The sequence below is a fragment of the Bombina bombina genome, chromosome 3, assembly GCF_027579735.1.
Source record: "Bombina bombina isolate aBomBom1 chromosome 3, aBomBom1.pri, whole genome shotgun sequence".
Taxonomy (NCBI): Eukaryota; Metazoa; Chordata; class Amphibia; order Anura; family Bombinatoridae; genus Bombina; species Bombina bombina.
In genome coordinates, this window is record NC_069501.1 from 16,624,048 (window position 1) to 16,640,526 (window position 16,479).

The following is a 16,479-nucleotide window of genomic DNA, read 5'->3' on the forward strand; positions in this document are numbered from 1 at the left end:
AATACAGTCATGAAGGGGGAGGTCAGATTGTGGTACGTCAGAGGATAACAGGGCCTTAAGTATGGAAGCAGGGCCTGAGTTAGTTGTACAGTACTTAATGGTTAGCTCAGAAGTACTGGTAAGCAGTATTTTGTAACCACTAAGTCTTTGGGCAGTCATGTGTTGTGTCTGGAGGTTGTTTAAGGAGGTACAGAACCTGATGGGAGGTATGGAGGATGAGGGGGTGTCCCATGGCACACGCTGCGAGGGATCGCAAGCATGATGGCATACCCTGCACAGGGAGGGAAGTTTTTTAGATAGAAAGGCTACGGGAGGGAAAGAATTACTACCATGCTCTTAGGCACATACGGCCGCCATGGTTTTACAATTTTCCCTTGCATACAAATAAAAAGGCTTTGTGTAGTCAGGGAGGCCGAGGGCAGGGGATGTGGTGATGGACCTGGTAAGTTCATTGTATGCATGGGTCAGAGTCTCTGTCCAATGAATTGTGGGTGCAGAGTCATTGTAGCAAACGGTGCGGAGGATTGAGTCATAGTGGGAGCAGTCTGGTATCCACTGTCAACAATAGTTTATCATCCCAAGAAAGGTCAGCATTTCTTTGGGAGTGACAGGCTTGGGCAGGCTTGAGAGGGCTTTCACTCTTTTGGCACTGAGTTCTCGTTTGCCTTTGGACAGGACAAAGCCTAAGTACTCAACTTGTGGCTGGCAGATTTGCAGTTTCTGCTTAGACACCTTGAGCCCTTCTCGGGCGAGGAACAACAAAAGGTCCACTAGGTCCTGTTCCCCTGCCTCGTATGAAGTGCTACACAATAATAAGTCATCAACATATTGCAAAAGGACGGAACCACAGGGGCTGGTCCAGCTCTTGAGCATGGTATTGAGGACTAGGCCGAATGCGGCCGGGCTATCGGTGAAGCCTTTGGGCAACTTTGACCACGTTATCTGAACCCCTTTATACGCGAAGGTGAACAACTGTTGTGTGTCCGCGTCAACGGGTACAGAGAAGAAAGCATTAGCTAAATCAATGGTAGAAAAAAATCTGCATTGTGTGGAATGGCCGTGAGCAGTGCGGTCACGTCTGGGACTAGGGGAGGGAGAGGGATGATTAGTTTATTCACGGCCCTTAGGTCTTGAATAAAACGGTAACCACCGGCTGGCTTAGGCAGGGGGTTAATGGGGGTGTGGAAAGGAGAGACGGTATACTTGAGAATACCCTTTTTTAGTTTTTCAGCCTGAGGAAACAATCATTTTACTGAGAAACGTGTCGCTGTATTTTATCTATGTGTTTAGTAAACACTTGTTTTTAAGTTTTTAAGTTTACTTGCTATTTTTGATTCCACTTTTTTATTCACAATAACAAACCTTTGTTGTGGCTGTTAACCACACCCTGAACTCTGCAAGCAAGCTGAAAGATACACCATACACCTGGTTTCACTTGATCATGGAGGAGAGCTTGCCAGACAGCTCAGAGACTCTGCCTGCCTTGTCTGTACTACATTACAGTGCTAGACCACACAGCACACATCAGAGTGAAACACACTCCTACAGTTGTTCCTGTCATATATACCTGGAGAGAGTTCACCGGACGACTCAGAGGATCCGGTCTGCTTGGTTTGCACTACATTATAGTGCTTTAATACATATATCTGGGAAAGACCTCAGGACAAAAACTACCATACAGCCAAGAGACATCTAGACTCAAGCACAAGATCCAGGAAGCTCCAGACAAAGGACTACTATACACAAGGCTACACTGAAGGAACAGGCAACAGCAGCGACAGACCACAGATCCACAACATTAATTACATGACCATACATTACCTCATAAGACTGAGGTAATCTTCGGTAAGAGGACACCTATACTCTTTCCCTCTTTGGATGTGATTTATTTGACCTGAAAAAACTTTATTAATTTATTTATCTATTTGTTGTTTACACATCTTCTAAAGACTATTTGGTACTTACTACAGTACTTTGAAGTTGCGCAGAAGTATTTTGTTCGCTTTTTACCATTATTCTCCACAGTTTCAGGGATACACTGAAAATCTCTACTTTTCACTGCACTTTCACTTATAATATTAATTCCTATTTATCATTTACCACCACCTGGACAAACTGTTGTTGTTATTGTTATTATTGTTATTAATAGTAATATCATTAGTACTGAAGTGAGTATCTACATCTTTTGGGTACCTTATATAGGGATACACACCCATCTATCCTTCACCCAGCATTTAGATGATTATACCTTCTTTTTGTGTTCTAACTTGAGCGCTGGTATTTCTCCTTTATTTACCTTGAGAATACCTTTCTGTAGAAATGTTTTAATCATGGGGTCTATGCCGTCTAGTTTGTCGTCACTAATAGGGTATTGTTTGATGAAAACTGGGGAGCAGTCTTCATGCAAAGATGCCCTATATGGGGTGCAGTCAATGGTCCCCATGTCATAAGGACCGGTGGACCATAGGGTATGAGGAACACGGTCAAAGAGAGTGTTCAAATTTGTGGATGAGGGTAGATTATAGTCGATAATGTGTTTTCGTTTATCAATCAACTGGGCCGTCTCCGACGATAATAAATCCCGGGGCGATTCGCCAGATTCACTGAGGTCAAAGTCGACAGTCATGCCTCCATTCCGGGATATAGTCATCATTATTCCCAGCTTACCCATCACATCTCGACCCAGGAGATTCAATCGGCAACCCTGGATGATGTGGAACGAGTGGGACAGTGTGTTGGGAGAGTCGGGGATTTGGACAGTGAGGAGTGGGGTGCAGAAGGTGGGAGTGGGCTCACCAGAAATTCCCATAGAGGGTCCAGACTCCCGCAAGGGTCCATCATACGAATCACCCGTGATAGTGGAGTAAGTTGCTCCTGTATCCACGAGGAATTGTAATTCGGTGCCTTCTATGTTAAGGGTAACACAGGGTTCACGATAGTAATGTGATGTAACCTTGGGTAAGAGTAGGGTGCCTCCCTCCGGGCCTCCCTATGGCCATTGTATTCTGTGTTGTGGAGGTCGGTTGTCATGTCTGGGGGGTGAATGCGGTCGGCTATTGTCTCTGGGGTGGGAGTTATCCCAGCCCCTATGTGGCGGGTGGGGGCATTCATTTTTCCAATGTCCTGTGCCTCCGCAATTAAAACAAATGTTACGTCTGTCCTGACTACCTCTGGGCCCTCTTTGTCTGTTACGTTGTGGTGGGAGTGTATTGTCATTAAACTGAACATATGCGCCCTTGGGGTCATTGTGGGCCAGTCGGGTATAGGTTGTTTTACCAAAAGGCTGTCAGAGGCTGTCATACATCCTAACGTAGTCTGATTCTTTAATACAGCCATGTCAGCTCTGGAGGATAAGCCTTCTTCCTCTGCCCAACATTTAAAGAATCTTTTAACAAAGTCTAAAATTGCCTAACCGGGCTTCTGTTTACATGCTAACACTGCATTCATGGATTGTCGAGTCTTACTACAACGTAGTATTTCACATTCTAGTTCAAGCCATATGATCACCCTAGTATCGGGGTTTGCTAGACCATATGAGGTAACTGAAGTACTGGCATCATTTTGGTCAATCATAGGAACATTAGACCAAAGCCATTCATCATTTTCATGATAATTGTACAATTTATCAACTATAATTCTAATGTCAGTCTGGGTATACATGGCTCCCTGTAAATATAGTTTAAGGTGAAGGACACGGGCAGCAGGCTATCTTAAAGGGTCTGGACAGTCTTTAGTAATATCACTTAATTCGCCTGCTGTAAGGGGTTTAATAATCATTTGGTCCCCAGCAATTAAATATGGCATAGTACTTGAAGTATTGGGACTAAATCCATGTCGGGGGTCGCCCCAATTAATGTCCCTGAATCGTTCTATAGGTTTTACTGATTGGGATGGCCTATCATGGACAGATACATCCGGAGACTCGGGTGTGTCAACCCCATGGACTAATACTTGGGGTTCAGGCTCTGGGTCATTTTTAGGAGGTTCCTCGGCCCCTTGTGGGTTTTGATTAAGGGGGGTAAATTTTGATTAAGGGGACATGGTCTAGTTGTAGTATTTAACGGGACATGGTCTAGTTGTAGTATAAGCCACAATGATATCATCGTCCTTATGTTTAGTAATACTGGGATATAATCCCGTATATGGTGGTGGCGGGGCTAATAGGGGTGGGGCAATGGGCATAGTATTTGGGACGTGTTTTGGGTAAATTGTGGGGGGGGCAATAGATTGGGTGTTTAGATTTGTCTATTTTGTGTTTCTTATTGCTAGTGGATTTATATCCGTCACAATATTTTAACCAATATTGGGCTGATGTGCTCATATACTTCATATCCCAATTGGGATCCCCTGTATACCAGTTAAATGCTTTCTCATCCCCTAAACATTAACCCTTTATCATGTCCTTATGAAATGTACAATTGTCACCATCCCTTGGAAATGCAGTGCTGGGGTCTAATGACTCTGTCCAACCCGCGACGTTATCCACGAAAGGGTCCACCATAGCCCACCCTATATCTTCCTGCCTGGCCACATATTATTTACATGTCTATCCCGGGATTTGCTTACTCTGACTAGTCCCCATGATCCCCTAGGCAAATAATATTATTTGTCGCACACACAATCAAAAGGCGTCTACTGGAGACAAGTTGCAACTATGTCACTGGCAAGCACTAACAACAGCTGTACCATACAGGGTTAACTGTATTTGAAAAAAAACGATAGATAGGACGAATGTGACACCTTATAGTTACACGTTGTCTCCACTAGCTCATGCGATAGTAGACACAGGACTCAGACACCACTTGCTATCATCTATCCGCGTATCATTAGGTTTCCCTTCAACACGGTAAATGGGGCATCTTGCATCTAAGTCCTTATAATAGAGTAGCAGCAATAAAATATACAATACATATACAACAAGAAATGGTATGCAATAGTGAACATAGGACACAGGTTTTACCTAGTGTGTCTCTATGTCCTTATAATAGAATAGCAATAAAGAATACAATATATACAGCACAAATAACACAGCAGTTACCATAGTAAGCGATAGTGAACATCAGATACAAGTGTCACTTGCTATCATCCACATAGTGAATGGGGCGTCTTACACCTGGGTCTATATGTACTTATAATAGAATAGCAACAATGAGACAAGAAAAACATATAACACAAATAGAAAGCAACAAGATACTGGTTTAGCCAAGACTTCAGGGGGCCAAATTATACAGTTACTATAACTCCGGAGGTCTCCCATAGACACTTTACCCACTCCAGGGTCTACCACAAGACTAATCCCCTATATAAGTAGATGGGCTTTAATAGGCCCCAATAGGGTAAAAATTAAGTCACAATTTATAGACAAAATCACTTACCCCTTTGGGAGCGCTGAGCCATAGTCCACTTCTGACACCAGATTGTAGGGACAAGGGATTCTTCCCAGGGAAACAAGTTTGTAATGCTGAGTCTTGAAAAAACAAGGATCTTCGGAATTCCGGGAACAATTACAGAAATAACACACCAGACAGGTTGTCATTAGTAACTGCTCATTTACTATGGATACAACACTGGGTTATATAGCCATGGGTACATGTAGGCATCCCATACGTAACAAATTACTATTGGCTGAGAAAATCACCTTATAGCCCCATAACCCTAAATGGTACTTAGCATAATATGGCATGACATGGCATAACATGATATGTATTGGAGGAGGGTAACAGGAAAATGAACGTTTGTGGTTACAGAGGATAATGCATACAACATATAAGTCATGTGTCTTTAGCTAAGCCTTGTGGTCAGAAAAAGGGGAAGTATCTGTGAAACACAGGTTGTAAAGACAAGAACAGACAAAAAATAATGTTAACAAAATTACGAGTGGTGCAGAATGAGAGCATATAAGTGTTATATCCTCGCACACTGCTCCCTGTCCTGTTACACCCTCACACACTGCTCCCTGTCCTGTTATACCCTCACACACTGCTCCCTGTCCTGTTATACAATCACACACTGTCCCTGTCCTGTTATACCTCAAACACTGCTCCCTGCCCTATTATATCCTCACACACTGCTCTCTGTCCTGTTATACACTCACACACTGCTCCTGTTCTGTTATACCCTCACACACTGCTCCCTGTCCTGTTATATCCTCACACACTGCTCCCTGTCCTGTTATAACCATACACACTGCTCCCTGTCCTGTTATACCCTTATATGCTGCTCCCTGTCCTGTTATACCCTCACACACTGCTCCCTGTCCTGTTATACCCTCACGCACTGCTACCTGTCCTGTTATACCCTCACACACTGCTCCCTGTCATGTTATACCCTTACACACTGCACCCTGTCCTGTTATACCTCAAACACTGCTCCCTGTCCTGTTATATCCTCACACACTGCTCCCTGTCCTGTTATACCCTCACACACTGCTTCTGTTCTGTTATACCCTAACACACTGCTCTCTGTCCTGTTATACCCTCACATACTGCTCCCTGTCCTGTTATATCCTCATACACTGCTCCCTGTCCTGTTATACCCTCACACACTGCTCCTGTTCTGTTATACCCTCACATACTGCTCCCTGTCCTGTTATACCATCACACACTGCTCCCTTTCCTTTTATACCCTCACACACTGCTCCCTGTGCTGTTATACCCTCACACACTGCTCCTATTCTGTTATACCCTCACACAATGCTCCCTGTCCTGTTATACCCTCACACACTGCTTGCTGTCCTGTTAAACCCCACACACTGCTCACTGTCCTGTTATACCCTCACACACTGCTCCCTGTCCTGTTATACCCTCACATGCTGCTCCCTGTTCTGTTATACCCCACATACTGCTCCCTGTCCTGTTATATCCTCACACACTCATCGCTGTCCTGTTATACCCTCAAAGACTTCTCCCTGTCCTGTTATACCCTCACACACTGCTCCCTGTCCTGTTATATCCTCACACACTGCTACCTGTCCTGGTATACCCTCGCACACTGCTCCCTGTCCTGTTATACACTCACACAGTGCTCCCTGTCCTGTTATACCCTCACACACTGCTCCCTGTCCTGTTACACCCTCACACACTGCTCCTGTTCTGTTATACCCTCACACACTGCTCCCTGTCCTGTTATACCCTCACACACTGCTACCTGTCCTGTTATACCCTCACACACTGCTCCCTGTCCTGTTATACCATCACACACGGCTCCCTGTCCTGTTATACCCTCACACACTGCTCTCTGTCCTGTTATACCCTCACACACTGCTCCCTGTCCTGTTATACCCTCACACACTGCTCCCTGTCCTGTTATACCCTCACACAATGTTCCCTGTCCTGTTATATCCTCACACAGTAATATATTTATGGTCATATGTTCTCTTCCTCAGACCCTGTGTCAGTCCCTGACATGAATATCACATGTGACATTAGTGGAAGTGCTGTGATTCGCTGTGAGGTGCAGAATGGTACAGACCTTTTATATAACTGGGCATTAAATGGAGACACCATGCAGGGGAATAACAGATCTCAGTGGAGTGTGAGTGTGAATAAGTTAGTCCTGTTCTCCCCCGGCCCATGGAACATCAGCTGCTCAGTGAGGAACCGAGTCAGCGAGAGACACAGTAATCTGACTACTGTTATGTGCCCAGGTGAGACAAGTGTGATACTAACTCAGGTACAGCTGTAGGGTGGTGTAAGTACAATATATATTGTATTGTCACTGACTTGTTTAGACATAGTTCCCTATATGATGAAAACCAGGAATACTTATGAGCTTGCAGTTATTTATTTAGGTTTAGCTTTATTCAATACCTTTATCCTGGCATTTTAATAATACAGAAACACTTTTTTAAAAGAGGAGGAATGACACTTGCTAATAAGGGGTCTCAAGTTTATGTATATTTTGTGAGTGACATCACAGAGAAAACCACACCCTCCCTGGTATTTTCCTATATGCCTAAGGTTGTGTCCAGTGACCACTGTTGCCTTGGTGATAAGCTGATAACCACCTGCATATGTGACCTCACATTTGAAAGAGGAACCTACACTCTTATACTAAGTATTTTTGGGTGCTAGCGAACCTTTTTATAGCCAGGAGATTATTAAAACTTACCTTGCAGACAGATGATTGTAATTTCTTTTGCAATGACCTGTTACCTTCTTCTTTCTGAGACCTTAGTTTGAAAATATATAATCCCAGCTTTCCTGTGAGTGTTTTTTGTATGTGTCTAGGTGAATTTGATACATATCTTTTTTTTTAACATTTAACGCAGAAAAATGTGAATCAGACTAAACATGTCTGCAAAAGGAGGTACCCTGTGCCCACAGTCTGTGAGATGGTCTGACCCCCCTATTACTGTATATAGTGACACTGTTTAACCCACCAGTACTGTATATAGTAAGTTAGTGACACAATCTGTAATCTGCCGGTGAGATGGCTGGCCTGACCCTACCCACCTCAGTACTTTATAGAGTGACCACAGTAGTCTGTGACATGATCCAGCCCCCCCGTACTGTATATAGTGGTACTGTATTGTGACACTGTTTACCCCCCGCTGTAGTAACAAGGTCTGTAATTTGATGGTTCCACAAACATACACACACACACACACACATGCATAAATACACACACAGTCACATACATACATACATACATACATACACACACACACTTAAACACCAATGGGTAAAACAGAAACACTAACCCCTGTAGTCAGAGACACTAGTGAGGCATCATGTCACACTCACATTATATCAGTGCAGGCAGTGGCAGGTCAACGTTTTTTATTGGGGGAAAAAAAATATGTATTTTTTTTAAGCTGGGCCCCCACCCTCAGGGGTCCAGTAACAGTTGCGACCTCTGCACACCCTGTAGTTTCACCCCTGTGTGTGTTTGTAGTGTGTATGTGTGTGTGTATGTATGTATGTATGTGTGTATATGTATATGTGTTTATATGTGTATATATGTGTGTATGTGTGTGTAGCTGTTTGGCCATATTTACATTGTTGCTGATAATGAATTATTGGCTGCCATTAAGCATTAATCCCTTTGCAGTTTACATTTTTCTGATTGTCTCATGACCTGCTTACTAAGGCCTAGATTTGGAGTTTGGCGGTAGCCGTCAAAACCAGCGTTAGAGGCTCCTAACGCTGTTTTTGGCCGCCCGCTGGTATTTGGAGTCAGTGATTAAAGGGTCTAACGCTCACTTTTCAGCCGCGACTTTTCCATACCGCAGATCCCCCTACGCCATTTGCGTAGCCTATCTTTTCAATGGGATCTTTCTAACGCTGGTATTTAGAGTCGTTTCTGAAGTGAGCGTTAGAGCTCTAACGACAAGATTCCAGCCGCCTGAAAATAGCAGGAGTTAAGAGCTTTCTGGCTAACGCCGGTTCATAAAGCTCTTAACTACTGTACCCTAAAGTACACTAACACCCATAAACTACCTATGTACCCCTAAACCGAGGCCCCCCCCACATCGCCGACACTCGATTAAAATTTTTAACCCCTAATCTGCCGACCGCCACCTACGTTATATTTATGTACCCCTAATCTGCTGCCCCTAACCCCGCCGACCCCTGTATTATATTTATTAACCCCTAACCTGCCCCCCACAACATCGCCGCCAGCTACTTAAAATAATTAACCCCTAATCTTCCGACCGCAAAGCGCCGCCACCTACGTTATCCCTATGTACCCCTAATCTGCTACCCCTAACACCGCCGACCCCTATATTATATTTATTAACCCCTAATCTGCCCCCCACAACGTCGCTGACACCTGCCTACACTTATTAACTCCTAATCTGCCGAGCGGACCTGAGCGCTACTATAATAAAGTTATTAACCCCTAATCCGCCTCACTAACCCTATCATAAATAGTATTAACCCCTAATCTGCCCTCCCTAACATCGCCGACACCTACCTTCAATTATTAACCCCTAATCTTCCGATCGGAGCTCACCGCTATTCTAATAAATGGATTAACCCCTAAAGCTAAGTCTAACCCTAACACTAACACCCCCCTAAGTTAAATATAATTTACATCTAACGAAATTAATTAACTCTTATTAAATAAATGATTCCTATTTAAAGCTAAATACTTACCTGTAAAATAAATCCTAATATAGCTACAATATAAATTATAATTATATTATAGCTATTTTAGGATTAATATTTATTTTACAGGCAACTTTGTAATTATTTTAACCAGGTACAATAGCTATTAAATAGTTAAGAACTATTTAATAGTTACCTAGTTAAAATAATAACAAATTTACCTGTAAAATAAATCCTAACCTAAGATATAATTAAACCTAACACTACCCTATCAATAAAATAATTAAATAAACTACCTACAATTACCTACAATTAACCTAACACTACATTATCAATAAATTAATTAAACACAATTCCTACAAATAAATACAATTAAATAAACTAGCTAAAGTACAAAAAATAAAAAAGAACTAAGTTACAGAAAATAAAAAATATTTACAAACATAAGAAAAATATTACAACAATTTTAAACTAATTACACCTACTCTAAGCCCCCTAATAAAATAACAAAGCCCCCCAAAATAAAAAATTCCCTACCCTATTCTAAATTAAAAAAGTTACAAGCTCTTTTACCTTACCAGCCCTGAACAGGGCCCTTTGCGGGGCATGCCCCAAGAAGTTCAGCTCTTTTGCCTGTAAAAAAAAAACATACAATACCCCCCCCCAACATTACAACCCACCACCCACATACCCCTAATCTAACCCAAACCCCCCTTAAATAAACCTAACACTAATCCCCTGAAGATCTTCCTACCTTGTCTTCACCATCCAGGTATCACCGATCCGTCCTGGCTCCAAGATCTTCATCCAACCCAAGCGGGGGTTGGCGATCCATAATCCGGTGCTGAAGAGGTCCAGAAGAGGCTCCAAAGTCTTCCTCCTATCCGGCAAGAAGAGGACATCCGGACCGGCAAACATCTTCTCCAAGCGGCATCTTCGATCTTCTTCCATCCGGAGCGAAGCGGCAGGATCCTGAAGACCTCCAGCGCGGAACATCCATCCGGACCGACGACTGAACGACGAATGACTGTTCCTTTAAGGGACGTCATCCAAGATGGCGTCCCTCGAATTCCGATTGGCTGATAGTATTCTATCAGCCAATCGGAATTAAGGTAGGAATTTTCTGATTGGCTGATGGAATCAGCCAATCAGAATCTAGTTCAATCCGATTGGCTGATCCAATCAGCCAATCAGATTGAGCTCGCATTCTATTGGCTGATCGGAACAGCCAATAGAATGCGAGCTCAATCTGATTGGCTGATTGGATCAGCCAATCGGATTGAACTTGATTCTGATTGGCTGATTCCATCAGCCAATCAGAAAATTCCTACCTTAATTCCGATTGGCTGATAGAATCCTATCAGCCAATCGGAATTCGAGGGACGCCATCTTGGATGACGTCCCTTAAAGGAACAGTCATTCGTCGTTCAGTCGTCGGTCCGGATGGATGTTCCGCGCTGGAGGTCTTCAGGATCCTGCCGCTTCGCTCCGGATGGAAGAAGATCGAAGATGCCGCTTGGAGAAGATGTTTGCCGGTCCGGATGTCCTCTTCTTGCCGGATAGGAGGAAGACTTTGGAGCCTCTTCTGGACCTCTTCAGCACCGGATTATGGATCGCCAACCCCCGCTTGGGTTGGATGAAGATCTTGGAGCCAGGACGGATCGGTGATACCTGGATGGTGAAGACAAGGTAGGAAGATCTTCAGGGGATTAGTGTTAGGTTTATTTAAGGGGGGTTTGGGTTAGATTAGGGGTATGTGGGTGGTGGGTTGTAATGTTGGGGGGGGGGGGGTATTGTATGTTTTTTTTTACAGGCAAAAGAGCTGAACTTCTTGGGGCATGCCCCGCAAAGGGCCCTGTTCAGGGCTGGTAAGGTAAAAGAGCTTGTAACTTTTTTAATTTAGAATAGGGTAGGGAATTTTTTATTTTGGGGGGCTTTGTTATTTTATTAGGGGGCTTAGAGTAGGTGTAATTAGTTTAAAATTGTTGTAATATTTTTCTTATGTTTGTAAATATTTTTTTATTTTCTGTAACTTAGTTCTTTTTTATTTTTTGTACTTTAGCTAGTTTATTTAATTGTATTTATTTGTAGGAATTGTGTTTAATTAATTTATTGATAGTGTAGTGTTAGGTTAATTGTAGGTAATTGTAGGTAGTTTATTTAATTATTTTATTGATAGGGTAGTGTTAGGTTTAATTATATCTTAGGTTAGGATTTATTTTACAGGTAAATTTGTTATTATTTTAACTAGGTAACTATTAAATAGTTCTTAACTATTTAATAGCTATTGTACCTGGTTAAAATAATTACAAAGTTGCCTGTAAAATAAATATTAATCCTAAAATAGCTATAATATAATTATAATTTATATTGTAGCTATATTAGGGTTTATTTTACAGGTAAGTATTTAGCTTTAAATAGGAATCATTTATTTAATAAGAGTTAATTTATTTCATTAGATAAAAATTATATTTAACTTAGGGGGGTGTTAGTGTTAGGGTTAGACTTAGCTTTAGGGGTTAATCCATTTATTAGAATAGCGGTGAGCTCCGATCGGAAGATTAGGGGTTAATAATTGAAGGTAGGTGTCGGCGATGTTAGGGAGGGCAGATTAGGGGTTAATACTATTTATGATAGGGTTAGTGAGGCGGATTAGGGGTTAATAACTTTATTATAGTAGCGCTCAGGTCCGCTCGGCAGATTAGGGGTTAATAAGTGTAGGCAGGTGTCGGCGACGTTGAGGGGGGCAGATTAGGGGTTAATAAATATAATATAGGGGTCGGCGATGTTAGGGCAGCAGATTAGGGGTACATAGGGATAACGTAGATTGCGGGGGTTTACGGAGCGGCAGATTAGGGGTTAAAAAAAATATGCAGGGGTCAGCGATAGCGGGGGCGGCAGATTAGGGGTTAATAAGTGTAAGGTTAGGGGTGTTTAGACTCGGGGTACATGTTAGGGTGTTAGGTGCAGACGTAGGAAGTGTTTCCCCATAGGAAACAATGGGGCTGCGTTAGGAGCTGAACGCTGCTTTTTTGCAGGTGTTAGGTTTTTTTTCAGCTCAAACAGCCCCATTGTTTCCTATGGGAGAATCGTGCACGATACTCTGGTATCGAGAGTTGCATTTGCGGTAAAAATGCTCTACGCTCCTTTTTTGGAGCCTAACGCAGCATTTGATTAAACTCTCGATACCAGAGTTAAATTTATGGTGCGGCCAGAAAAAAGCCCGCGGAGCGTTAACAGCCCTTTTACCGCCGAACTCCAAATCTAGGCCTAAGTATTAACCACTGTTTACAATTGTCAGCTCTCATTGACATCATTGTTAACAGATTATACAGAACTTGCACTAAGTTTACTCTGCACAAATTATCAGTTATACGTTTTCAAACTTTGGCCAAAAACTATGTCTCAAAACCATATGAAGGCACAAAGATAAGGAAATATTGTGCAAAAAAATGTAGAGATATGCACCAGAGGCTGTGTTATCCCATGATCTGCCTAGCAGACAGCAACAGTTTAACAGGAGGCTTTTACTTGTTGCTTAAATAAAATAGTATGTAAGGTGAGCAGGAAACCAGACCCATGGTTAAAGGGACATCTGTGGCACGTTGGTAAGTGCCATTTCTAGAGGTAACACAACACAAAGTATTTTACCTTCTCCTTGCACTGTGGGGCATATCTAGCAAGCTCCTTATGGAACTTGAAGCCCTGTGTTTCTGGCGCGCCTTCAGGCTCCCCAGAAACACCAGTTATGAAGCTGCGGTCTAAAGACCGACAGACCTTTGTTAAATAGGCAATTAATCTTTCCTTTTCAGTCTGATTGCTTTTTAGGATTGTTTAGGCTTTGTTACATTCCTTATATATTTGGTATGTTGAATCTGTACTATTTTCCTTGAATAACTTAAATGCCCTAAGTTTTTTTCTAATTTCTCATAACACAATTTTCTTTAGCCACATTATCTTGGATTTATTTGTTTTACTTTTATAACCATATGGTATATGTTCATTTGTTTATTTTTGTAACAACTTTTTAAATGTTATCCATTTATCCTCTGTATTTTTATTAAAGAATATTTTGTCCCAATCTATACTATTTAACGATTTCCTTAAATCATTACATTTCGCTTTCTTAAAATTAAAAGTCTTAGTTGAAGCCTTATAACACAGCTTATGGAAAGTGATTTTCTTAATGTGACCATGTTATGATCACTGTAACAAAAAATGTTATTTGACTTCTGTGTTTGATATTATGGGGCATATTTAACAATGTGCGAGCGGACATGATACGAAGTAATGTATCATGTCCGCTGCACATTGCTGCCCATCGATAAATGCGACAGCATATGCTGTCAGCATTTATCATTGCACCAGCATTTCTTGTGAACTGCTGGTGCAACACCGCCCCCTGCAGATTTGCGGCCAATCGGCCTCTAGCGGGGGGTGTCAATGAACCCGATCGTATTCGATCAAGTAGATTTCTGTCCGCCGCCTCAGAGCAGGCAGACAAGTTATGAAGCAGCGGTCTTTGGACCGCTGCTTCATAACTTCTTGAAAACGTATGTTTCTGGCGAGCTTGAAGGCTCGCCAGAAACACTGAAGATCAAGCTCCGCATGGAGTTTGATAAATATGCCCCTATATCATTATTGCTTGATAGCACTAAATCCAATATAATTTTATTCCTAGTTGGCGCCTCTATTAAAGGGACAGTCTACACCAGAATTTTTGTTGTTTAAAAAGATAGATAATCCCTTTATTACCCATTCCCCAGTTTTGCACAACCAACACAGTTATATTAATACACTTTTTCCTCTATGATTACCTTGTATCTAAGCCTCTGCAGACTGCTCCTAATCTCAGTTATATTAATATACTTTTTACCTCTGTGATTACTTTGTATCTAAGCCTCTGCAGACTGACCCTTATCTCAGTTATATTAATATACTTTTTACCTCTGTGATTACTTTGTATCTAAGCCTCTGCAGACTGACCCTTATCTCAGTTATATTAATATACTTTTTACCTCTGTGATTACCTTGTATCTAAGCCTCTGCAGACTGCCCCTTATCTCAGTTATATTAAAATACTTTTTACCTCTGTGATTACCTTGTATCTAAGCCTCTGCAGACTGCCAATGATCTCGGATATATTAATATACTTTTTACCTCTGTATTACCTTGTATCTAAGCCTCTGCAGACTGCTCCCTATCTCAGTTATATTAATATACATTTTACCTCAGTGATTACCCTGTATCTAAGCCTCTGCAGACTGCTCCTTATCTCAGTTATAATAATATACTTTTTTTTACCTCTGTGATTACCCTGTATCTAAGCCTCTGCAGACTGTTCCTTATCTCAGTTATATTAATATACTTTTTACCTCTGTGATTACCCTGTATCTAAGCCTCTGCAGACTGTTCCTTATCTCAGTTATATTAATATACTTTTTACCTCTGTGATTAACCTTGTATCTAAGCCTCTGCAGACTGCCCCTTATCTCAGTTATATTAATATACTTTTTACCTCTGTGATTACCGTGTATCTAAGCCTCTGCAAACTGCACCCCTATCTCAGTTATATTAATATACATTTTACCTCTGTGATTACCCTGTATCTAAGCCTCTGCAAACTGCTCCTTATCCCAGTTATATAAATATACTTTTTACCTCTATGATTACCGTGTATCTAAGCCTCTGCAGACTGCCCCTTATCTCAGTTATATTAATGTACTTTTTTACCTCTGTGTTACCCTGTATCTAAGCCTCTGTAGACTGTCCCCTTATCTCAGTTATATTAATATACTTTTTACCTCTATGATTACCTTGTATCTAAGCCTCTGCAGACTGCCCCTTATCTCAGTTATATTAATATACTTTTTATCTCTGTGATTACCTTGTATCTAAGCCTCTGTAGACTCCCCTTTATCTCAGTTATATTAATATACTTTTTACCTCTGTGATAATCATGTATCTAAGTCTCTGCAGACTGCTCCTTATCTCAGTTATATTAATATACTTTTTACCTCTATGATTACCTTGTATCTAAGCCTCTGCAGACTGCCCCCTTATCTCAGTTATATTAATATATTTTTTACCTCTATGATTACCTTGTATCTAAGCCTCTGCAGACTGCCCCTTATCTCAGTTATATTAATATACTTTTTATCTCTGTGATTACCTTGTATCTAAGCCTCTGTAGACTGCCCTTTATCTCAGTTATATTAATATACTTTTTACCTCTGTGATAATCATGTATCTAAGTCTCTGCAGACTGCTCCTTATCTCAGTTATATTAATATACTTTTAACCTCTATGATTACCTTGTATCTAAGCCTCTGCAGACTGCTCCCTTATCTCGGTTATATTAATATACTTTTTACCTCTATGATTACCTTGTATCTAAGCCTCTGCAGACTGCCCCCTTATCTCAGTT

At 41.6% G+C, this 16,479-nt stretch overlaps 1 protein-coding gene across 1 annotated transcript in view; it reads left to right on the plus strand.

Annotated features, from left to right (window-relative positions):
* LOC128652182 (HEPACAM family member 2-like) overlaps positions 1–16,479 on the plus strand; it is a 259,852-nt gene that overhangs the window by 192,280 nt on the left and 51,093 nt on the right. The window contains exon 3 of the mRNA XM_053705120.1: positions 7,385–7,645. Coding sequence (XP_053561095.1) covers positions 7,385–7,645 — 261 coding nt within the window. The remainder of the gene's footprint in view (positions 1–7,384; positions 7,646–16,479) is intronic.